Source organism: Zootoca vivipara, chromosome 7 (assembly GCF_963506605.1).
Source record: "Zootoca vivipara chromosome 7, rZooViv1.1, whole genome shotgun sequence".
In the NCBI taxonomy this organism is placed as follows: domain Eukaryota; kingdom Metazoa; phylum Chordata; class Lepidosauria; order Squamata; family Lacertidae; genus Zootoca; species Zootoca vivipara.
The window spans coordinates 7,064,286-7,090,759 of NC_083282.1; the positions used below are offsets into that span (position 1 = coordinate 7,064,286).

The 26,474-nt window shown below is 43.6% G+C and overlaps 1 protein-coding gene across 1 annotated transcript in view; it reads right to left on the reverse strand.

Moving 5' to 3' along the window:
- The window catches only part of ACBD6 (acyl-CoA binding domain containing 6), a 102,280-nt gene that overhangs the window by 27,700 nt on the left and 48,106 nt on the right, over window positions 1-26,474 (reverse strand). Inside the window, exon 6 of the mRNA XM_035123572.2 lies at window positions 19,751-19,840. Coding sequence (XP_034979463.2) covers window positions 19,751-19,840 — 90 coding nt within the window. The remainder of the gene's footprint in view (window positions 1-19,750; window positions 19,841-26,474) is intronic.

The window sequence follows — 26,474 nt, forward strand, 5'->3', positions numbered from 1 at the left end:
GCAAGTGAAATGTCTGGTCATTAGCAGAGATTTTTAGAGATACTCAACTACGTACAGAGGAAGCTGTTGCTTTCAACATATGGCCAAAATGTTATTAATATCAGAACAATGCAATGTGTACTTCTTTTTTCTAAAGAGTGCATAATTTTTATCTAAATTCCACAAAGTGTATGCAACTAACGGATCAAGAGATTTTTCCTCTGCTGCACAAGTCCATTATTATATTCTAGTTTCAAGCATTAACAAAAACAAATATTTTACAAAGTGATCCCTGTAATATAGTGCAGTCAGTTTTTAAAAGACCAATGAAGTCAAACTGCATGGATTTTTTTTAATTGTGTTAAAATGAAAAGCTACCAGTTGCAATATTTCAGGATTAGTTGGAGGAATCCTGGGGCAGGCATAATCAGCTTAATGGCAACAAAGATTACAGCATAGTTAGTGCAGCTGAAACGCTCAAAATCATTTTACAGAAGGGTAAAGCTCAAACATTGAGCAAACTTTGCCCTTTTTATTTTCCAGTCCTTCCTGCCACAGTGTGTAGCAGATCAACATGTACATAAGCCCTTTCCAGGGCTTCTGATTAGGGGTTAACTTGTGATGAGTGCAGACACTTGCATTAGCTTTACACCCACCCACCCCAATTGCCCTGTATGAGTTGGAGGATGAAGATCTGCAGTGGGGAGCTTGCTGTATACATGGAGGCTCCCTGCACATTAAAAAAAAAACCCTGATTTTTCAATACTCTAAAATACATGGAGAGTCTCCACTAGTACAGGAGGCTCCCTGGTTGAGACCTTCATCCTCTAACTCAGGCATGTCAAACTTGCGGCCCTCCAGATGTTTTGGACTACAATTCCCATCTTCCCCAACCACTGGTCCTGCTAGCTAGGGATCATGGGAGTTGTAGGCCAAAACATCTGGAGGGCTGCAGGTTTGACATGCCTGCTCTAACTAGTAAAAGGTGTCAGGAATGGCAAAGGGAAGGAGAGCTTGAGTACTCATCTTCATGACACCCCCACAGTTAGCGAATGCCTAAAAAGAGCTGCAGCCTACATTAGCATGTAGGTATTTAGACAAGAGAAATTTAGGAAGGACCGGTTAATTGTAACTGTGTTAGAACACTTGTCACGATTCAATTAAGACACAGAAATACCTGTTGTTTCCTGAAAAGTCTAAGTTGTACTTACTTCACATTTAAAATGCACATTTGGGATAAAGCTAGGCTATTAGAGCAAGACTTTGTAAAGCAAACAAGCTGATTCCACTTATAATGAGTGGCTAAGAATCATATTGCACATTTATCTTATAGTGGAAAATGGTACAATACGTTACATCCAATCTAGACGTGAAATGTGGTTGCTTGAGGGTCAGAAGCCACCATTGTTTAGCGAGTAGGACACAGAATGTAGTTTGCAACAACTCCAAAAGTTGAAACTCCCTTTTAGTCTTTTTCAAACACACACACACACACACACACACACACACACACACACACTGCTGTATACCACCAGTTTGAGGGTGAACCTCACATTCTTAGGACAAAATTTGGAGAAATAAAAAAGTGGAAATGTATCATATCTTATTAAGCAGCAGGTGTTCCTGATTTGCTTCAGAATCATTACGGGTGGTGATTTTGGGCCCGAAGAGAAGGACTGGAAAGTGGCCAAAGTAACACCTATTTTAAAAAGAACTGGGGGGGGGTGTTTCCTGGAAATTATAGTCCCGTTAGCTAATTATCCACCCCCTGAAAACTGGTGGAAAGTATTGTTAAAGATAAAATAACCGAGCATCTGATACTGCTGTGGCAAGAAGGTAAACGGCATTTCCATGCACTCTGGCACCCATCACGGTGTCCCATTGCGCCAGAAGCAATTTAAGTCATGCTGACCACATGACCCAGAAAGATGTTTGTGGACAAACTCTGGCTCCCTTGGCCTGAAAGCGAGATGAGTGCCGCACCCAATAGTCACCATGGACTGGACTCAACCGTCCAGGGATCATTAACTTTACCCACTAAAGCAGAGCCAGTGTGGCTTCTGCAAGGACAAGTCCTGTCTCATGAATCTATTGAAGTTCTTTGAGTACGCCATCAAGCATATAGATGGGGAGATTCCTGGAGGCATAGTGTACTTGGACGTTCAAAGAGCTTTTGACTGAGGTCCAGTGCCGAGGGCCTTCTGGCGGTTCCCTCGCTGTGAGAAGCCAAGTTACAGGGAACCACACAGAGGGCCTTCTCGGTAGTGGCACCCGCTCTGTGGAACGCCCTCCCACCAGATGTCAAAAAGAAAAATAACTACCAGACTTTTAGAGGACATTTGAAGGCAGTTCTGTTTAGGGAAGCTTTTAATCTTTAAGAAATTAGTGTATTTTAATATTTCTGTTGGAAGTCGTCCAGAGTAGCTGGGGAAACCCAGCCAGATGGGCGGGGTATAAATAATAAATTATTATTATATTATTATTATTATTTTGAGAAAGTACCTCACCAAAGACTTCTGAGTAAGTTCAGTAGTAAAGGAATAACAGGAAAGGTCCTCTTGTGGATCAGGTATTGGTTAAATTGCAAGAAGCAAAAGTAGGAATAAATAGACGGTTCTCTGAATGGAGAGATTTAGAAAATGGGGTTCCCCAAAGATCTGTATTGGGATCTGTGCTTTTTTAACTTGTTCATAAACAGTTCATTTAGGGATGAACAGTGAGATGGTCAAGTTTGGTGATGATACTAAAGTAACGAAAAAGCTGAAGAGCTCCAAAAGGACATCTCCAAACTGAATGAATGGGTGGTAAAATGGCAAATGCAATACAATGTAAACAAGTGTAAAGTTTTGCATGTCTGGCCAAAAAAACTTAATTTCACATATGGGGAATAATTGTATAATTAGTAGTGATTGACCAGGAATGAAACCTTGGTGCTGTAGTAGATAGCTTGATGAAGATGCTGGAGCTGTAAAAAAAGGAAAATTCCATACTGGGGATCATTAGGAAAAGAACTGAAAATAAAAAGCTGCCAATATCATAATGCCACTATACAAATCTATAAAGAGTGTGCAGTTCTGGTCACCCCACCTCAAAAAGGACATTGTACAGTTGGAAAGGTTCAGAAAAGGGCAAGCAAAATGATCAAGGGGATGGTACAACTCCCCTATGAGGAAAGGTTTCAGCGTTTGGGATTGTTTAGTTTACAGAAAAGATGAGTAAGAGGATAGCTTATAAAATTATGCATGGCGTGGAGAAAGTGGATGGAGAAAAGTTTTTCCTCTCCATGGCTTTAAAAGAGGATTAGACAAGTTCATGGAGGAGAGGGCTATTACTAGTCATAAGGGCTACGCTCTGCCTCCACAGTTGAAGGCTGCAATGCTACCAGTTGCTGGAAGGGAGAGGACTCTTGTGCATGGATCCTACCTGGGTTTCCCACAGGCATCTGGTGAGAACAGGATGATGGACTAGATAGGCCACTGCCCTGATGCAGCAGGCTCCTGTTATGTTCTTATGACATAGGTAAGAAGGGAGAAGCAGGCCTACATTTCACCCCTAGATCTATGTATACTGAATCCTATTCAGACCAAGGAATTAGCCTACTTTCAGTTCCATTTAGGATGTGATTTCAGATTGCTTTTATAGTAGGCAGAAACTAGAAATATAACTTGTGTTTCAAAACACAAAACTTGTGTTTCAGAACTCCTGAGTTCTAAAAATAATGAATATTATTGCCCAAGTGTATTAAAATATAAAAAGCAAATAATTTTTTTACATCTACTTTTTCACACCCAGATGCTGTTTCCCAAAACACTGAAGCATAACTATTACAAATAATTGCTTGCAGAGGGTTGCAAAACTCTGAATTATTAGAATTGACACTGCAACACTTGACAAGACTGAAGACCCCCAATTTTGTCCAACAATACAGAACTACCTATGATCAAAACCTTACTCAGTTCTAAGCTTTGTCCAAAGAGGCTTTCTTACTACAGTGGTACCTCTACTTACGAATTGAATGCGTTCCGAACACACATTTGTAAGTCGAAAAAAATTGTAAGTCGAATCCCATAGGAATTCATTGGGAGAAAAAATTCGTAAGCAGAAGCAACCCTATCTAAAAATTTGTAAGTAGAAAAAATCCTATCTAAACCACATCCAAGATGGCGAATGGAGCTCCATTCATAAGTAGAGGTACCACTGTATTTCTACTATAGCATCATTGCAATTTTGATGCAGAAGTCAGTCTGTTCATATGCACCATTCCTCATGAACAACAGGTTGGACCCTATACGTGTTTTTTTAAAGTACCACTTCCACTATGCTTCTTTTCAAAAGACAGAAAGTACTTCCTTGCCTCCACTATCTACTATGCAAAGTTGATAACATTATGTACTCTCTGTAGCTGCACCACAATTACGCAGCTGCTTCTCTAAGCAACACGCCCCCTCCAAAAAAAAAAAAACTCCAAAAAGCTGAACGTTTTTGTTTGGTCTATACTGAATTTTGAAAGCTACATTGCAGAAAATATTCCACTTTGTTTCAACCAGTATGTTACTAACCCACCGCCTGTGATATGGAGCAGGATTGTAATCAGCACAGATGTCTCCTACCTCCTAGTGGTCCTTCTGTGGACAAGCCTGAGGGTTAAGCCGCTTATTTCTGCAAGCCGTAAGCAAGTTCTTTTGACCTCAGCCACTGCTAATGTGACTAAAGTCCTTGAACTACTGAAGATACATCAATAAACTGTAGCTAGCTCTTCACCATTTCTATGGGAGTTCTCTAAACTGCATACTGTACTTCCATGCCTCACAACAGCCTATAATATATCACACACTTCCCCTTCTGGGCTCCTATGGTCTTGGAAAGACTACAAACATAACTTGTGGAATACTGTACAGGACACTGCCCTTAACAAGACCAAGCCCTCTGGCCAGTGTCAAATAATCTGTCACTATAAAGTACTTGTATCCAAGCCAGATATTTATTGCTATTGATCCACCTGATCCTAGCAAAAGACTTTTGTTCTCCCAGCCCAGGACTTTGACCTCAATTAAGTTATGAATTTCAATCCGATAGACTGTTCCACTTACCCTGCTGCTCTCTCTGACTGGATTAATTAGAATTAGCTAGGCCACCCTCAAATGCCTCATGGATCATATTATTATAATAATAAATAGAGAGATGGCAGCAGTATACAAGAAAGAATTTTGAAAGATTGCTCATGCAAGTACATCATTTCGAATCTGCCAATACTAATTTATCTGAATTTGATTACCACATTTGCTGCTTTTTATTTCTATTAGAACCGAGTCTTCCTTGACATTATCTCAGCTTCAAAGTTCTCCCCTCTACATAAAGACAATCACATTGGCACTTGCTTTCACATAATACTCCCTAGTTGCAGGTTCAAAATGGTATTACAGCAGTCCGTCAGAACTACAGAGAGCAACAACAGAATAGTTATTAAGCACTTAGTAATCTAAAAGGGATGTTGAGACAATACCATCTTCCATTACTACAGAGAGGGGTAATGAAAAAAAGGATAGAGCAACCCTGAATTGCTATTATAATGCATTTGATAAAGGGTTTTTATATAGTTAGTTAATTGGCTGGTGGGCAAAGAAACGACCACCTTCATGGAAGTAAAGTATATATATCATTACATGCATTTCTGACATCTACACTAATGCTTGTGGAATGGTTATAAAATGGGCTTAATACAAGACATGTTTGATTGGCTAGTGGAAATGTCTGAATTCCCTGGGGTCAGACCACTATAAGATATAGTATTTTGATACATGACTGATACACTGACTTAAGGATTTAGACAGTTCAGGTTGTCATATTATACAGAAGCAGAAATGCTTTAAGCAGTCAGATCACTTAATCATTCAGGTCAACCATCTATAAAAGGTTGCAATTATGTAACTCAGACTGTTAGAATGGGAGCCTTGTTTGTATAATGGCGGGTCATAGCTCAGTGGTAGGACATTAGTTCTACATGCTGAAACTCCCCGCTTTACTCTCTGCCACCTCTGGGAAGGGCTGGGAATGCCCCAAGCATGGGTGTACCCAGGATCAAAACTGGGGGGGGGCACACCAGCCACGCCCCCCACCCCCCGATTGGCTGGCTGGCGATGACGTGGCCGGGATCCCCCCAGGAGGCGTGGTCAACGTCCACGCCCCCCAGAGGGGAGGGGGCCGTGTCCAGCCGTTGTCGAGGTGGCACACGGAGCCACCCGCGCTTGCGCTTCTGCCTCGCCTGCTCCTTTACCGGCAGCGGTGACTAAAACGAGGCAGCAGCAGCGAAGCTGCCTCCGTCAAGGGAAACCTGGACCTGGGCTAACTTCAGCCCACACTCCTTCAAGTCACAGCGAGCACAGCACAGAAAGTGCTGCCCCACAATGCTCTGCGGCACCTCATTTGCATACATGCAAATGAAACGGTCCAGGTTTCCCTCAACGGAGGCAGCTTCGCTGCCACTTCTGCCATTTCACTTCAGCTGAGCAGGCTGAAGCGGAGCACAGCTGGCAGCGTCCCTGCCTGTCGTGCCATGCTCTCCAGTGGCCCATCGTGCCTGGTCCTGCCTGGCAGGGTGCTGGACCATGGCGGCTGGTATAGTTAAGACGGCCCTGCCCGCTGCGGCAAGATCGTGTACCCGACCGAGAAGGTGAACTGCCTTGACAACAGCACACGCCGCTAGCTGTTTTATACCATTTCCCCCCCTTTTTTGCTTCTGGGGTGGCAGCTGCCCCCCCTGCCCTGCGCTGGGTACACCCATGGCCCCAAGTCTGAAACCATTCAGTGTAGTCTACAATATTGGAGACAATGCTCAGCTAGGTGGACAAGCTCACATCTCTGCAGGGAGATAAACCCAACTAACTGACCTTCTTAAAACTGATCAGATTCTTAAGAACGATAGATACGGAGTATTCTTTCTGTTAATTTTAATGTGAGGAGAAAAAAGTAGTAACTGGTTTAGAGATTCAGACACCTTTTAGTGAGGCTGATGGGAGGATATTGTACAAATTTCCAGCAAATATAGTGTGGGATACTATGCCTGAATATTTGTTTAATTTTTAATTCTAATGCCTCCCATAATAAAGTTCTATGTGTAAACACGGTGAAAGTAGCAGAAGCCATGTGTTACTACAATGTGCAAAGGGACTTGTTTTCTACTTTTGGTGACCGATGCAGGTCTTATTTTTGGCGATTCTGCAAAAACCAACCTATTTAGTTGATTATACATTATGATACAACAATTTGCATACCACTTAATCACAGTAGTTTCTAAGCAGTGTACAGGAGACCAATACAGTAAGACTAAAAAGGAGCTTAAATCATGAAGTCAGGGGCCTGCCTGACTACAACTGGCATCGAGTTCCACAAACCTGGACCCGCAAAAGCGAACCCACGGCTCCTGGTGGATATGAGCCAGCCAGGCATCTGAGCCATGGGGGAACACTAACAGCAACTCCCCAAAGACACCAGTACAGGGCTATAAGGAATCATGCAGCCCCTGAAGTATCCTGGACTCAAGTTGTTAAGGGCCTTGCAAATTAATTCAATAACTTTGAACCTGGCCCAGTACCATATGGGCAGCCAGTGCCAGCTTTTGAGCACTGGAGTTATGTGCTGGCGATAGTCCAAGGACCGCCCCTTGCCAGAAGTCTCAATTCTGCCAAACTTAGTCTAACTCCCTGAAGTACCTCTGTCTCCCAGCCTTGTAGAAATCAAAGACTGCAAAACAAGACCAGTCAGTCAGCAACTCCAGGGATCTTGTCAGCCAACATAAGGCTCTGTGCAGGGACAACACAAGCTCTTCAGCTAGCTGCCTGGCTCCCCCCCCCAAAAAAATCAGCAAATAACATGCAATAAGACTGGTTTACTTAAAATGTTGGGCAACTGTCATCTTCCTATTAAATACAGCCAGCAGCAGAAGTCTATTAGCAGGAGGAATGAAGGATTTCCTTTTAACTCCAAATAAATTATTTCATCAGAGAGAGTTCTGTGGATTGACAGGGTGCGAATATGATGGATGCCGTCTTGAAAAATAGGGATTTGTCACTGCTACGTAGAAGCGGAAGATGAGCATGTTGTTTCATGCTTCAAGATGAAACCCAGGATTAAAGGAAACAATTTGAGGCTAGAGCCCTTTTGTTATGATGCACTCACCTGGAAAACTGACTCAGCTGCCAGAGGAATCTTGTTTTGTTCTTGAACAACAGGTTACATTTTCACACCTGACTTTTTTTAAAAGAGCAAATAGCTCAAAGAGGGTTTAAACCTTCTAAACGATTTCCAAAATTTTACAGGTGATTTAGCACATTAGACACATGTTTGTCAGATGACTAAACCACCAAATCTAAGTACACAGTAACAAGATAAGGATAATTAAAAAGGAAATAGGATCATTCAAGAATGTCATATGCCACATTAAAATATGCTTTGCACATTCCACAAAACATTTTTTTTTGGGGGGGCGATTAATATTTAACAGCTATGTGGATTGGATGAAACTTTATGTAGAACAGAATTTGGGTGATAGGTGTTAATCAAAAGCATATATTCTATATAGTACATTTATTTCAATGGTAAATATATTTAGCTCCCACCTACTGCTGTTTCAACCTAGACATATCTATATATCTGAATTTGGATGCTTAGCAACCACAAATAACTTGTTTTGCAACATAAAGGGGATGTATCAGTATATACACCACTGTCAAAATATTTCCAAGAGAAGCATGTTTAAGGACTGGATTATATGATGCTGAACTTTGAAAACAAAGTTCTCTACGCTATCCACTGGTAATAATGCACCTAAATATAAAGCTTTGTACATTCTTTCAAGTGCAGCTTCAAATACTGACTAACTATAGAACAGGAGGTATGAGGGAAGGAACGACTTTTTTCCATTTCAAAGCCCTCATCTTCTTTCCTGATGGCAAGTTTCATATTTAGGGATGCTGTGAATCACAAATGAGCTAAACAACAATAACTGCAGTTTCCCAATAATTCACGGGATTAACCACCACCACAAGGGGGGGAAAATATACACACCAAAGTCCAGCGAGTTTTGAAAAGTATTCCAGTCCACATCCAATAGGTAGAGTACAAACCAAAATAAATCACTGCCGTATCCAAAACATACTTCAAAGTTCCAGCAGAAACTTGTGAATGCTTTGAATGATGTTTTTGCTGAAAAGGTTTTTTTTCCCCCTCAGAAGACATAAGCAGCATCTGCTGAGCACTGACCACTTAGCATTCAACCTGCTGCCAACCTGCATTCTTCAGAGAGACCTGTGAGAGAAATGTGGAGCTGTGCCACTTCTAATAACTGTGACTGGCACCAAGTCAATACTTTAATGCAGAAAGCTACCCTCTGTCACTAAGCAGATCTTTCCTTTCTTTTGGTTAATGGATTTCACAACCGTTGGCAGGCGTATAAACAGGGTGGGCATATATGCTTGCAGCCTACAGAGAGCTTCCTGAATGGCCAAATTGAGAAACAGCAGGGAAGAACTGGTGTTGGGCAAACTACCCCTTTTAAACTTATGGTATGCTGCTGCTTTCTCTGCCCTCCTCTCTTGGCATCTTTAGCAGGCCTGCAGCAAGAAAACTGGTAGCAGAAGTGCTCAAGGAGCCACAGGAGAGAGGAGGCAATCGGAAGAGTACAATATTAAAACAAAACAAAACAGAGGCCATACTTTCTTTTCTAGGGTAATTTTTTTTTTACTTATTCCAGAATGTATGTACTTGTTTCCTCACATTACCTGGTCAGTCTGAGAGTGCTGTACTTGCTGATCACAGGGTTTTGTTTTTTGTTTTTAAAAGACTCAAATAAGGACTGAAGCTGTGAAAGAAGATGGGAGATTAAATCATATGTTTTCAGATGATAATGACCTACTAATGTAAAATAGGTCAGAATTACAGGGTTGTTGTTTTTGAAGTAAATGCAACACAGGATGTTGGAGAACAACCGTTTGGGAAAGAAGCAAAGCATATCCAAGCGGCCTCTTTAAAAGCGTAGCTAAACATTTGAAGGCACCAAGAAAGAAATATTTGAAGATTTAACACGACTACTCATTCGTCTTCATGGCTGCAAAGATATTTATGAAGATTAAGTATTCTGAATATATACATTTGTCCAATCTGATAAAGATCAATACCAGCCTTCCCCAACCTGGTACCTACAATTGTTTTGGGGCGCAAATTGCCATCTGCCCCAGCCAGCACAATTAACCGTCAAGGATCATGAATGTCATTGGCAGAGGCTGATCTATACTCTTCATACCGGTAGGATCCAGAGAACAATCCAATAAATAAATTCTTGTCTAAGTTGAACTTCCTTAAGTTGGATAAAGTTGAAAAAAAATTACACAGTCCAGCAGCATATAAAGCTTTTGGGTGCTCATTGTGTACTGACAGAAGGATTCATCAGTGAAATGGGGGAGGCACATTTTTGGCGATTCCCCTTCCCACTGCAGTGCCTGTCATCATGGCAAATGCACTTGTGGGTTACTTAGATAAAGCTGGGTTTATTCCAACATGTGATTTAACATGTTGATTTTTAAATAACATTTATAATCCTTCCTTGCAACAAAAAACCTCACGGTAGTCTTACATTACATTATATAAGGTATGTACGACACTGGACATAATTTAGTACATTAAGAATCGTAAAAGGTCAGCAGTATTATTTTTCAGTAAAAGCCTTGGATACCTAAGAAGTGTCTTTCAGGATTTAACAGCTTTTAATTTGGATGGTAATTTTACAAAGTGAATTAGAGCTGTTAGACGCAAGTCTGAGTGAGAAGGGTGCTGGCTGCACATCAGAGCTATCTAACAGTCAAAGTAGTACAACACAAGACTGTCCTTTAGGAGCTATATTACTTGAAAATTTGTATACAGCCATTTGTTTCTGTAGTAAAATGTGAAAAAGACCCGTACCTTTTTTATTGCCATTTGCCATATACATGCAAACAGAATTTGTTGGGGAGCATTCTGGCACAATTACAGATGTGAATGCAAAGCAAACAGGTAAGCAAAAGCTGTAAGTATACTGCCCTTGAATCCTACTTGTGGACTTCCCATGGGATGGTCACGATGGGGGGAAAGTTGCTTCCCTACACCCCTCCTTCAAGGTGGGCCACTAAGTTATTGGTGTGTCTTGTCCTATATTCCTAATACCGATGCTCACTCACAACTGTACCTTTGCAAAAAAAAAAAAAGTCAATTGTAGCCAGAGGAGGCCAGAAAGGAAGGGTTTGAGCAAGGGGGGGGGGAGAGAGACCGTGAGTGAGTGAGTGTTACAGAGCTTTTGGGGAACACAAAACAACACTAAATACAGGTTCTGGGCTACATAGACTATATAACTGCATCAAATTGGAAGATGACAGAATTGAAGGAGACATAAAAGCATTTTAGAGGCACAGAATAAAAAGGAGCAAGAAAATGGAAAGAAATACGAAGCCATCTTTGATTTATCCATAATTTCTACTTCATTTCTGGCTAATGGTGGAAATTAGTCTTCAGATAGTTGATAAAATCAGCCTGTCTGTGCTGGGTTAGTACCATGATCTGTGGCCAAGCAAGTACTTCTAAAAATTGATTTTTCTTTTTGGCAACCAATGGTCCAGTCAATAATAATGTCGTTTGAGAAGGATTGAGTCATGAGGGAGATGAACCTTCTCTTCCATTTATTATGTTTGTATTGTCTCTATTTGAAAAGCATGTGTCCCCCCCCTTCCCAAAAACGTGCATGAGTGTACTATAAAAGAATTGATGCTCTGCATCTTTGTCTCCAGAAGCCCTCTGACTCACAAGCACCTTCCCATCTAAACTGATGGAATGCTTTCAGTCTGCAATGGGAAAGGTTACATACTGAGGCAGAAAGAAGTCCCCTCCTCTTAAATCAAAACTGACACTGGCAAGTTGGCCATCTTTCAAAAACATCTGTCCCAAAGTGGATCAAGTGAACACTCAGGAGAGTGGCCACAACACTGCCTTTGCTGAAGCAGAACTACATCTTACAAGAAACATGACACTGGCTGACATCAGTAGCTACCACTGGTTGGGGCAGAGAAACACACAAAATGGTGTAAGGACACGGAGGGTCAACTTGGTATCATTTTTGGTGACAGACTGAAAGGTATAGTTCAGGTTCAGACATTTGGTGGATGTGCTTGGCTGAGGAGCCAACAGGGTGAAGCTACCATCTGTGGTATTATGACTGAACGCTTCTAAGTCAGAATCCCCCCCTAAATGTAACAATACTTGTAAGGCACAGTTCCACCTTGAGTAAACATCCCACTGTTTTTTTTAAAAAATGCATTAGGTTATTAGTCAATAACAACAAAAACTGCATAGGTCTTGATGGTTTACAGCCTCTGCAAGCAAGGAAGGTAAATACTGTGGAAGCAATAACCAAAATACACCGTGATGGTGCTCTACAGTGCCATGAATGAAGATTTCACTTGATGGTACAGGAGGTAAGAACGCAGAACAATGCTGAAGCAGCACATTCTGATCTTTCCTGGGAAAGGAACAAAATGTACACTTGTGTCTTTTGAACAGCTGGCTTTCTGGCAATACAATAGCAAAGAAATGCTAAAGGTATAAATTTTACACAAAGCTCTTAAAGACAGGCTGCTGCTGTTGTTCATTTCAATTTCTAGCCCCCCGGGGGCAGAAAAGACCATTTACCATCCTAATGAATAACCACAGTTAAGAATTTCCCCACTCACACCCTTGAAGTGCCCTAGCCCTTTCCTGAAGATAGCTATATTGTTTTCAATTAAAATGGCAACTCAGTGTTGAAACAGAGTAAGAATCTTGGGACTATTAAAGCCCCTTAGACCTCTTTGCCTTTTCTGTTGTGTTGGTTGCTCAGTGTGCAAACAGGTATTATCAAGGCGGGGGCTTCTTATAATAGCTGCTGAGATCATGGCACCATTTCCCCCAAACATGCCCAGGGAGTAAAGATGGGGAACTTCCAGCCCAGGAGTCAAACCTAGCCCACCAGACCATTTTCAGGAAGTCAGGTCCACCTGTGTGACACTTAATGTCTTACATGGGCAACTCCCCTATGAAGAAGAAGAAGAGTTTGGATTTGATATCCCGCTTTATCACTACCCTAAGGAGTCTCAAAGCGGCTAACAATCTCCTTTCCCCTCCTCCCCCACAACAGACACCCTGTGAGGTGAGTGGGGCTGAGAGACATCAGAGAAGTGTGACTACCCCAAGGTCACCCAGCAGCTGCATGTGGAGGAGCGGAGACGCGAACCCGGTTCCCCAGATTACGAGTCTGCCGCTCTTAACCGCTACACCACGCTGGCTCTCAGTGTTTCTATGAAGAAAGGTTGCAGCATTTGGGGCTTTTCAGTTTAGCGAAAGGGGAAGAGGTGGCATAACAGAAATTATGCATGACATGGGAGAAAGAGGATAGAGAAAAGGTTTCCTCTCTACCCCAGAGCCCTGGAGCTCGCAAGCAACCAAAGAAGCTAAATGTTGGAAGATTCTGGATTAACAGAAGAAAGTACTACTTCATGCGCCACATAGGTAAACTATGGAATTCGCTCCCACAGGAGGCAGTGATCGCCACCAACTTGTCTAATCTTCTTTTAAAGCCATCAAAATTCATGCAGTTCAAGCTCAGGAATTTAAATTCAAGCTCAGGAATTTAAATTCAAGCTCAGGAATTTAAAGTGCAGCACAAAGCTTTCAAAAAGGCCTGCAATGTACCTTTAAAGGACCATCACAGGGTCTGTTTGAAAGCCCTTTGTACAATCCACACTGGAGCAGTGCAGCAATGCAAGCAAAGGACTTTCAAACAGCCCTTACACTGCTCCTGTGAATATCTGCAAAACTATGCTGAAACAGCACAAGACTCTTTCAAAGGCCCATGCTGCAATTTGAAGTCCTACCAATTCAGTCCAACCTTCAAAGTGCAGCCTCACCTGACATCAGGTTGCTGACAAGCGGGCAACCATGAGTGATGGGGAGGTGTTAAGATCTGGCCCACCAGCAAGAAAATGTTCTCCATCCCTCCCATAGAGAAAGATTATAGCTGAGTAGAACCAAAAGGAGGAGGGGAATAAGGCAGCAAAGATTAGAGTGTTAGGCGAATGGCATTCTTCAGAGCAGTTGCTAGAGAGAAGGTGCATTTGTGAATGTGACTGAGGGATCTCCAAAACAGTTCATTTCCTTTTTTTCCATAGTTATCAGGCAGTATTTGCCTCACCTGGAGGGAGTGTTGTAGGGTGAGTGTGTTGCAGGGAAGTGGGAGAGATAGGCACCTGGCAAAAATACTCATCTTCTCCCAGCCTTTGGCAAATTAAACATCAAATTAAACTGTGGGGGTATTGTTTTTGTATGTTACTAGGTTATGTATTTTTGTGTTTGATATTGTAAATTGCCCTGTTATCCTTAGATGAAGAGCAGTATAGAAAACAAACAAACAAACAAACAGACTCACAGAGATGGGAGTTACTTTCAAACTATTTCTAACGTTCAGTAGATAAGAGTTACTGCTTATATGCTTAATCTGGTATGAATCTTGGTGATAACTTCAAATTTTAGAGCATCCTATGCAAGATGGAAATTAGCCATATCACAAATTATAGCTTTAGTACAATGACACAACAAACTAGCTTGAGAGTACTTGCTTACCTTTGGACGCAGCTCCCTCACGCCGTATACTAGCAAGCTCAGCCTTTACATATTCTTATGTACTTAAGGAACAAGGAACAATCTGCCACTCACCAGATTAATCATCTAAGATCTGCACTGCTTGTGTGTGTCTATATGCATGTATGACTGTCTATTACCTGGTGTGCATGTCAGCTGTGGGTGGCCTCACCCACTTTTTGGCTACGTGTGGCTCCCAGAGGTATTGGAAGGTATTGACAAGGCTTTCAGGGCAGAAAGGGTTAGCTACCTCTGCTCTAAATCATAAGACAAACCACCACTCACAGCTATGGGCACCCGCATGGCCCCACAGTATGCCAACATCTTCATGGCAGATTTAGAACGTTTCCTAAACTCCTACCCACTCAAACCTCTCTTGTACTGTGATACATTGACAATATTTTTATTATCTGGACACATGGTCAACAGACCCTGGACACCTTCCACCAGACATTCAATGACTTTCACCCCACCATCAACCTAACAATGAACCAACCTATGCAAGAAATACATTTTTTGGACACTACTAGAGAAATACAGGATGGGCGTATAGACACCACCTTATACTGTAAACCAACTGAATGACAAACATATCTACATGCTTCTATCTACCACCCCAAACAATCCATTGTATATAGCCAGGCCCTACGTTACAACCACATCTGTTCCAACTCTACAGAGAGAGACTCTCACCTAAGAGATTTACAGCAATCCTTTTTAGAACTAAAATTTCCGCCCAATGAAGTTAAACAACAGATCGACAGAGCCAGACTGATACCTAGAGAGAACTTGCTGCAAGACAGACCCAAAAAAGAAAATAACAGAACACCACTAGTAATCACATACAGCTCCCAAGTTAAAAGAGTTCAACACATCATCAGAGATCTACAACCTCTCCTAGACAATGACAGTTCTCTCTCTCAAACTTTGGGAGGAAGACCTTTCAATGCCTACAGACAGCCATCCAATCTTAAACAACTCCTCACCCACAATAATACAACCACCAGACATGACATGGACACTGGTACCAAAGCCTGCAATAAACCCAGATGCCAACTTTGCTGCCACATACACTCGGAGAACACCATTACTGGCCCCAACAACATCTCAGGACTATTTAATTGCTCATCTTCTAACATTGTGTATGCCATCAAATGCCAACAGCGCCCTTCAGCTCTCTATATTGGACAAACAGGCCAAACCCTACGCCAAAGGATAAATGGACATAAATCTGACATCAGGAATCATAAGACAGAGAAACCAGTAGGAGAACACTTCAATCTCCCAGGACATTCTATACAAGACCTCAAAGTAGCTGTCTTACTACAAAAGAATTTCAGAAATAGACTGGAAAGAGAAGTTGCTGAACTGCAATTTATCACCAAACTTAAAACCATGGAGAAACCTGGTCTGAATAAAGACATTGGATTCTTATCTCATTATACATGATAAAGCTATCTTTAGCCGTCTCACCCCTCGCTTTTCCTGTGGGACAAATTGCAGCCGTAAACAGTCGTAAATTCTTCCTGTAAGACCAAATGCAGTCATAAACAGTCCAGTTTCCCACCACCCTTCTGAGTGGTGCCCCACCACCCTCTCACTATATGTGGGAATTTGGTGACTTCTGTTTCCGTGTATCTGAAGAAGTGTGCATGCAATGACAAACTTAGTTGGTAGCTAAGGTGCTACTGGAAGGAATTTTTTATTTTGTTTCCACTACATCAGACCAACACGGCTACCTGCCTGTAACCACCACTCCCAAGTTCATACATGAGAACAAACTGCAGCTAACTGAAAAACAAGTTTTCTGATCTCCTCCCTTGTGAATGGGAGAGGGGAAGGCAGAGTACAATCAGCCAAAGACTTGTGCACATAACACAAAGCATAGACCGGTGTTATATCTGAACTCTGCCTATTTATTCACAGTAGGCATACCTATTTTTTATGTGTGTTAAAATTAGAAAACAAAACAGGAGATGCAGATTTTGGATCTGGGGCAGCCACTCACTTACAAGATGCCCAAACCACCTAAGTTCTAAGCATAGCTCTCAAGACAGAGCCACCCACTAGGAAAAGGCCTGTGGTTAAGGATTTAGGTAATTAGATTACACAAATGACCCTTTTAAACACAAAGCAAAGCCTACCTCCCACTCCACAAATTAATTCTTTCTGCACTCCCCCCATCCCAAGCAATCACCATCTCTTTTCAAATGTATTATTAAAGGTAATTATCAACACTGAAAAGAGCTGGACTCAGCCTGCCCTATAATCTGGAAGGAAAAAAGCTCTGTCACTCTGTTGCTGCAGTTCAAATATCCCCCCCCCAACACCTGCCAGTTTAAGACCAGAGTAAAGGCCATCTCAGGCTGACTCAAATTCCGCAAAGCTGGGAAATTGGAAGTTAAGTCTGATGTCTTAACAGTTGTGCCCCATGGTCAGTAATGTTGCTGTTCATACAACAAAACAAGCTTTCTTACAACTTCCTCCATGCACTCTCATTCGGGTCTTTAAGGCCAAAATACAGATTGGGAGAATAAACTGTCTGGGACCAACAAAGATGGTGAATGAATCCATGTCTGCTTGTTGCTTACATCATATATTTAAGGTGTATATAAGGTGTATATAAGGGACTGTGTTGTGCCAAAGCAGTTCTTCAGGTTTCCACAATCATCTAAAGATTGGTGACTCTGGATCTAACCACTGCCCAACACTCATTCTAGCCATTCTATATTAGCATTCACTATGTGGTATTGTCTGCAAGCACTGCAGTACTGGCCAAACTTTTGCTTCAGAAATCAAAGTGTGCTCGCCTAGACCAGGACTATTTACTCTGACTGGCAAATGCAGCTCTCAAGCAAAGCGTTGTTTTACTACCATATGGTTAGTTGATGAAGGTGCAAGCCTCAGTTTACTGGTGTGTGTAGACACAGGACATGACCAACAGAAAAGTTCTAAAGTTTTCCGTAACCTCAAATTAACTAATACTGTATATTAAGAACAAATCTTCTGATGTTTAAGGTGTATGTGGAAACTTTTTTTTTATTCTGAGAAAAGGTTTCCAACTGTAGTTTGGAATACAGTGGTACCTCTACTTACGAATGTTTCTACTTACAAACGGAGCTCCGTCCGCCATCTTGGATGCGGTTTAGATAGGATTTTTTCTACTTACGAATTTTTAGATAGGGTTGCTTCGACTTACGAATTGTTTCTCCCAATGCATTCCTATGGGATTTGACTTACAATTTTTTTCGACTTACAAATGTGCGTTCGGAACGCATTAAATTCGTAAGTAGAGATACCACTGTATGTCCTCCTCTAGCATAAAGGTTTCTGCTTTCCTCTTCATAAAGATAACATCACATGCACAAACACACAAAATATTACTATAATTTAACCCATGCTGGAGTCATGGATGGATGTGAGTCTATGTGCACATTGCCTGGCTTGTCTGATACATTTCTATTCCATTCAAGACCTTTTAGAAAGCCTCGTTTATTATTATTTGGGGGGGAGGTGTAATACAAAATATTTTCATTTTATAACCATTATTAACCCCAAATAATCTGGCTAGATAATGGCAATATATAAAAAGCAGGGAAGAGATAAGGAGAGAAAGGTTTCTGTGTTTAAAAAAAAATGTAATTTCCTAAGTCAATTCCATGTTTAAAATTTGCAACCAGTACATTTTTGTTGCTTTCAAAAACTGAAATGAACATCTTAAACTTTGAGTTTTCAGGGATTGTTATCATGGTACACCAGGTTGAAAAGATATCTAAAGATCAAAGAATAATATGCACTTCAACTGCACCTACTTAAATATCAAGCACTAAACACTTCATCAGCTAAGTTTGTGTTGCTCATTAAGAAACCTATTCTTCTGCTGAACTTTTGTAACAACAGTTTACTAATGAAGCAACCATTAGTCAACTATTTATTGCATTGTTTGTTGAAAAAGTTAACTGCTTTTAATGTAAGTATTTTTAAGCTAGGGCACAGGAAGCAAGTTGCTGCACATCATACCAATGAAACTGACTATAGAAATAAATCGTGTTCCAGCCCTAGTAGGGTTTCTCTCTCATGAAACCAGCAGTAGTCAATTAACTCTGTACATCAGGAAGGAAATTCGTAGCTAGATAAAACTGTAATCTGTGCTCTACTCATCCCTTGGCTAAGTAAGCCCCACTTTTGCTGGTATGTCATCTTTTTTAAAAAAAACTCATTTCCCTTCAACAGCCATGATTTCATCACCTCTAAGCTGATGCATTAGTTCTCTTTTTGCATGATCTTCAGGCTCCTAGCACTTATAAGTGAAAACAGAACACTTTAAACAAATTTCCCTCCTCTCTATTATTTAATTGTCCTCACTTTCTCAGATTCAACTTACTGATTTTCATCCCCTAGCTGACATCTCCATAACACAGACAATCTATCATCGCTTCTATCAAACCTCTCCTACAAAATTCTTCCACTGATCCCTGTGAGGAGGAACAGCAGGAGGGCGAAAGGAACACCCCAGTCTTTTCCTTCTCATTTTCTGTTCACTCAAATTGCCCACCTGAAGCTGCTTTTTTCTTCACAGGGGAAAATAAACAGAGGCCCATTCATCTCCACCACCACACATTTATAGGAAAGCAGCCAGGGAGGGGCACAATTTCAAGTGAACAAATGGTCAGAAGGGAAATGGGTAAACAACCCCCCTCTTGCCATCTGCCCCACTCCTCAAGCTAGCAGAACCCTGGTGATGCTTTTCAGTTAATATGTATGGATGCTAACTCCTACATATCACCCAATTTGGTCCTTCATTTATCTTTTCCTCCCTTCACTTGTGTTTGTGCTAAACCCTTGTAAGAAGGGACTGTGCTGCTCCTATGTCCTGTAGAAAGTATGACACGGTGCTGTTCAGACATTAAATACTACAACACTGAAATTATGATGAGCAGAGGCACCAAAAGTACTCAAACAGAGCAGAATCCAGAAAGAACCCATCATTCAGTTGTGCAAATGAGAACATTTTTGCTGTATTTGCTTCCCTTTTGAAATGCACTAGATATACCAGAATTGTCACTGCTCCAATTTGTACCTGGCTGTTAACATCCGCTGTGTGTTGCAGCAGTACTGAGGCTAGTTCCTTGTGTCCTCTGTCACATGCCCAGTGCAGCAGAGCTCTGCCCTAAAATATCAAGCAAACAACAAATGAGTGAAACTGTTGGAAAAGCTTAAGATAACCAATGTAAGCCTCAAAGAATTTCATTAGATACATTAATATCAACAGGGCTTGCATTGTAACAAAATAACTGCCTTTCTGAGGTATAATTATAATTATTTATGAAATTTGTATGCCACCCTTCATCCAAAGATCACAAGGCAGTTCACAACATAAACAAAATACATAAAAAAACAAAACAAACCAGTAAGGATGCAATGGAGGCAGCCCAAATATGCCTTCCTTGCTGCCACCAGGTAGATCAGCCCTCACCAGTGTTCGATTGCATTTGACCAGAGTTTTTCTTCACCCGCATTCAAGCCCTCTCCCAGCTTCTTTCCTCTTCCTAAGCTCTGGAGTATACCAGAGAGCCAAGCAGGCTCCAAGAAGCGGGAGAGGGTGCTCATGTCAACAGCCCAAGCCATCCAGATGTTCCACAAGTCACCCAGGGAAATCCCCCCAGGGCCATCTGAAAATCAATTGGGTCCATCAGCCTCTGAGGGAGGACCATTCTCATATACCCACTGCTTATGCAGAGGGAGAAAGTTGCTGAGATCCTAAATTGTAACAGGAAGTGATCCAATCCAAGAGACTGATATCAATGCCCCCCACTTTCAGATCACCCTCTTCCTGCCCAGCCAAGAAAACACGGTCCAGAGTGTGACCTGCCACATGCCTTGGGCCGATGACATGTTGGGACAGTCCCATGAGCCAACCCAGAGCTAACCACTTTGGCATGGATATTGCATCAGATCAATAACCATTTATAAGCCTATTAAAAGAATTCATAAAAACAAAGATAAAAGAATTTCCCACATCTAAAAGCGTAATATTTAGTTGGTTTATTTGCTACCATCACTGCACTGCAATAGCCTTGTTTTATTGGAATTTTATATGATTATGTTGCAATTTAGGAGGACTTTACATGACTGTGCTTCCTAGGACATGGTTTATATGGGGGAATCTGTTCAACTCTGACTTCCATCATTCTCGGGCAGCATGGCCAAAGGTTGGAGATGATGGGAGTTGTAGTCAAGCAACATCTGGAGGCCCACAGGATCCCCACCTTTACCACAATGAAATTTCCTCTGAGGTGAGAAACTGATGGACAATACACACAACCTAGCTGAACCAGTGGTCTAGCATAGGAAGAAAACATGGTGGCGTGTACCGTGTTTCTCACATTTTAAGACACCGTCTTATATTTATTTTTCCTCCAAAAAACACACCATGGCTTATTTTCAGGGGATGTCTTATTTTTTTTGTTAAGCTTTTTTATTTTTTACTGGTATTAAGCTTTCAGAGAGTTTTGCTGGGTCGGGACTCGGCGCTGCTGTCTTTGCCGGCTCCCGCTGAGTTGGGGCTCGGCGCAGCGCGCGCTGCTGTCCTTGCCGGCTCCCGCTGAGTCGGGGCTCGGCGAGGACAGCAGCGCACGCTCCGCTGAGCCCCGACTCAGCGGGACCCGGGAGAGACAGCAGCGCTCGGCGAGGCGCGCGCTGCAGAAGCGCCATGCAGACCTGCTCCCACCACTAACAATATCCCAGCATGTCTTCTTTTTGGGGGATGCCTTATATTTTATTGCCTCCAGAAAATCGTGCCATGGCTTATTTTATAGGCACGTCTTAAAATGTGAGAAACACGGTATGGAGAGAATTGTGCTATGAACCTTGAATATTTGAGGCAGCAGCTCAGGAGCAATCAGCAACACCAGAGGTCACAGTTGCTCAGACCTACTCATCAAAGCCTATAAAGAGATCTCCAAGCACCAATGGACTACAAGACTTAAAGAGCAAAAACGGATCTTTTAATGAAGCATTCAACCTGGAAAGGTGGGGCCAGCTGGGACTTCATGTTCTGTGTAAGCTCAGTCACTCTCTCTCTCTGGCTATCATTGAAACAAATTCTTTGCCTCATACCTGTATGAGGTCCTGTGGTTCACCTTCAGCCAGTCTCAGAACTGGTTCCTGTTTCTCTGGCCTTTACTGTTCTTTGGCACTATACACCTGGGGCTGTGCCCCAGAATGTCACCTCATCCTGCAGACTCCCACCCATGGCCAGAATGATAGTACTCTTTATGGACTTGGATCATTTTTTAGAAAGTTTAATCATCTTAAACAAAAAACTTCCTGAAATTTTTCAGTCCATGAACTTCTAAGTAAAAAGCAACTCACATTTAGACTGTACACATTGCACTTTTTAATTAAAACTACCTACTAAAATATTCAATCCAGATGTAACATGTGACCCACTTGCAGAAATGATCTTCTTAACCACCCGTACTAAAGTGAAGCTGGAATCATAATGCAGCTCATGAAATTTTGTAACAGAGTGCATTTCTTTCTGGACTATTCAAACTTATTTGCAGTGCTTCATAAAGCCACCAGCTAGCTAGGTATGGCTCATCCTCACCATGAATCTTCAGCCAGCAAGCAAGCAAGGTATTTAAGCACACTGCAAAGCTTTATACATTTGAAGTTGAGAAGGATAGGATGACACCTGCACCTAACCCAATTCACGTTTCATTCTACATGTTATTCAGAAAGGCAGATGTGGATCATTATTTTAAGTAGGAAAATGCTGTCTCTGGCTTCCACACATTAAGCTTTTCAGCTCCCTTTTAACCCAACAAGTAATTAATTTTGTAACACATTATTTTGATAGTACACTAATTAACCATGAATTAGAATGGGTTTTGGCAATTATTCTTTTTAGAAACATAGATGGCACCCAGATTAGTTCTATGAATTATTAAACCTTACGGCACTCAATTATACGGCACGGAATTGAAAAGGAGTGTGTGGATCTTAACATATCTGACAAAAGCAAAAATGATTTTAAATTAATTCACTGATAAAAGGCTGGTTTATTCATCTGTCATTTATAGGCCATTCTCCACGTCAGGAGTGACTAGGTCCAGAACAGAAAGACAGCCTGTTCTGCCAAGATTGCAGAAGGTTGCATTATTCTCCAACGTCTATCACAACTTTACCTATCGAAAAGTCTGTTGGTTCTCCCTGCCCTGGCTTATCCACAAATAGTTCCAGGTCAGGAATTAGCTTTCCCCATGCAATAGCTAGGTTCCGTTTTGTGTCCACACAGTTCTCTAGGTGGTTTCTGTTAGGTTTCTATTCCCTTAGGGACTCTTCTTCTCCTTCTTCTCTCTCCCTCGGGGATGCACGCCATACGCAGCGCGCACCCACAGAGCAACTCCTCAGGCACGACAAGGCAGCTCACTCTGGGGGTGTTTTTGGTTCCCCCCCCCGCTTCTGAGGGAAGGAAGGACGGCAAGAGGAGGAGGAGGCTGGTGGGGAAGAAGAGGACCTGCCCAGCGATGCCTTTGTGCCCGCGAGAGGCGAGGAAAGGGTGCCAAAAGGCGCCCGGGCAGTGGCAAGGCCTCCAAGCGCTCGGGAAACTTACTTCCGGGTTAAAATAGTTCATAACCCGAAAATACGTATCCCGAAGCCGCTGTACTATGCACTACAGACTGAGATACACTAATCAAAAGTCTGGAGGTCTTGAAATATTTGCAGATGCAAGATGGAAGTGACACCACAGATGGTAAAAGCACATCTGGAGTTTGCTACATGTACAACCAGAGTCTGTTTGACTGGTCATGCAAGACGCAAACAACAGTGAGCCTAAGTTCTTGTGAAGCTGAACTCAATGCTCTGTCATATCCACTTATGGATTGTGAATGGTTGTTGCAATTGTGAAATAACCTGAGAATTCATGTAGAGTGTCCTCCTATACAGGTTTATCAGGACAACAAAGCATTTTTGGCTTTGCTAACCTCTGAGAGTTGTAAGCAAAGCACAAAGCACTTGCAAGGGAATGTGTTCAGAACGGACTCCTAACACTGTCCCATATGCCAGGAACTGAGATTCCTGCAACTTTGTTGTCCAAGCTCATTCCCAGGGAACGACACTGTACCTATGTACAGAAACTGGGGCTGTACTAATGCACTGCCCAGTGATATATATAGAAAGGGGGAGGATGTTAGGTTTCTATTCCTCTCACTGTGCAAGTCACATGCCTGTGTTATGCATTCCAGCAAAGATTGTTGGAATCACACGGGAGCGGATGTTTGCTGTATTCTGTTTCCATTTGGTTTTTTTCCTTCTTCCGACTTCTCTCAGCGAGAGGAGACATGTTTTCTTTTGTTCTGCCTTACGCTTAATAAAGTACCGTGTTTCCCCTTTTTTAAGACACCGTCTTATAACTTTTTTTCGTTAAAAAAACACAGGGTGGCTTATTTTTGGTGGGGTGTCTTATGGTCTCCTCGGCTGGGCCAGGCCGCTGGCTCGGGGTGCTGCTGTGTGCTACGCGCAGCGCTGCTGAGCTCTGTCCTACCTGACAAGGCTGTTGTATGTATTAGAACAATACAATGTATGCACAAAGATTTCAGTGCTCTGAGGTGCTATTGAGCTTGGACTCTCCTACATGGGAGGTTTTAAAACCCAGGTTTGTATGGCCAAGGCTTCTCCAGCTGTGACTGCCATCTGATGGGGATTATTTTAGCTGTGATTTCTGCATAATTGCAGGGGGTTTGACTGGATGGCCCTTGGGGGACCCCTTCCAGCTGTACAGTACTATATTCTCAGGTCTTCAGGTTCACAGGTCTTCTCCATCGGTGATGGGAAAACCTGTGTCCCTCCAGATGATCATAGAATCGAAGAGTTGGAAGGGACCCCAAGGATCATCTAGTCCAACCCTCTGCAATGAAGAATCATCAGCACCATGCTCTAACCAATGGAGCAAATATAGATATAAATAGGGTTGCCATGTCTCATATTTTTTCGAGGACACGTCCTCTTTATCACAGGCAGAGTCGTCATAGCGATCCATAATTAAAAGCAGGAGTTGCCAAATGCGTCCTCTTTTTTGCTTTTGCAAAATATGGCAACCCTATTAAATAATGAAATAGAAAGCCCCCATCTTCCCATCTTCCCACCGCATCCCCCTCCGATCACCCTTTAAAGGCATTTTCTCCGCTGCGCCCCTTTAAAGACAGGCCAGACAGCAGAAGAAAGGGGCGAGGGCTCTGCTGGGTGCTCCGAGCTGCTGAGCGCTCCGCGCGCTCCAGCAGCTGGTTCTGGGCAGCGGGACGGCAAGCCTCCTTGGCCGGGCAGAGGCGAGGCTGCTGGCTCCGGCGCTGCTGGGTGCTCTGAGCTGCTGAGCGCTCTGCGCGCTCCAGCAGCTGGTTCTGGGCAGCGGGACGGCAAGCCTCCTTGGCCGGGCAGAGGCGAGGCTGCTGGCTCCGGCGCTGCTGGGTGCTCTGAGCTGCTGAGCGCTCTGCGCGCTCCAGCAGCTGGTTCTGGGCAGCAGGACGGCAAGCCTCCTTGGCCGGGCAGAGGCGAGGCTGCTGGCTCCGGCGCTGCTGGGTGCTCTGAGCTGCTGAGCGCTCTGCGCGCTCCAGCAGCTGGTTCCTGGCGGCCGGCCGGCCGGCCGCTTGCTCCGGCGCTCCGCCCGGTGCTGCTGGGCGCTCTAAGCGCGCGGCGGCGGCACTGCGGAGCGCTCCGCTCTGCAGCAGCCGTTCCGGGCGGCGGGGCGGCAGGTCTCCTCGGCCGGATGGAGGCAAGGCTGCTGGCTCCGCCGCTCCGCCCGGTGCTGCTGGGCGCTCTGAGCGCTCTGCAGCAACCGTTCTGGGCGGCAGGACAGCAGGTCTCCTCGGCCGGGCGGAGGCGAAGCCGCTGGCTCCGGCGCTCCGCCCAGTGCTGCTGGGCACTCTGAGCGCTCTGCGGCGGCGCTGCGGAGCGCTCCGCTGTGCAGCAGCCATTCCGGACGGCGGGGCAGCAGGTCTCCTCAGCCGGGCGGAGGCGAAGCCGCTGGCTCCGGCGCTCCACCCGGTGCTGCTGGGCACTCTGAGCACTCTGCGGCGGCGCTGCGGAGCGCTCCGCTCTGCAGCAGCCGCTCCGGACGGCGAGGCAGCAGGTCTCCTCGGCCGGGCGGAGGCGAGGCCGCTGGCTCCAGCGCTCCGCCCGGTGCTGCTGGGCGCTCTGAGCGCTCGGCGCTGCGGAGCGCTCCGCTCTGCAGCAGTCGGTTCCGGCCGGTGGGGCGGCAGATCTCCTCGGCTGGGCGCTCCGCGAGCTCACCACTACAACAGCAGCCGCTTCCCAGGCCCCGCTGGCTGGCTGGGTCCCGCTGGCTGGCTGGGGCGCTTGGCGGTCTCGCTTTTAAAATCCAAAATCTAGTCACTTAAATAGGATCTCAGTCTAATTCAGCGACATCTTACTCCCAGTAGTGGCCATAAGGAGGGTGTTAGTTTTCATACAGGGCATGGAGGTATGTCTTATTTTCGGGGTATGTCTTATCTTTCGCAAATGCTTAAAAATGCTGCCATGGCTTACTTAATGACTACGTCTTAAAAAAGGGGAAACACGGTAGCTTTTAGTACACATCCTCAGCCTGGCTCCGTCTGCGTTTTATCTCTGCTGGTCTTTGAATATGTGCTCAGTGTCTCCAAGACATGAGTTGTACTAAATCGCCGGGAAGGGCTGTCGGAACTCCCTAGAGATACGCGCTCAACGCTGATGGGGGAGACGGGCTGGATTCGTTCCTGCATTATGCCTGTGGATCATTCCAGGCCCCGGCTGACCCAACA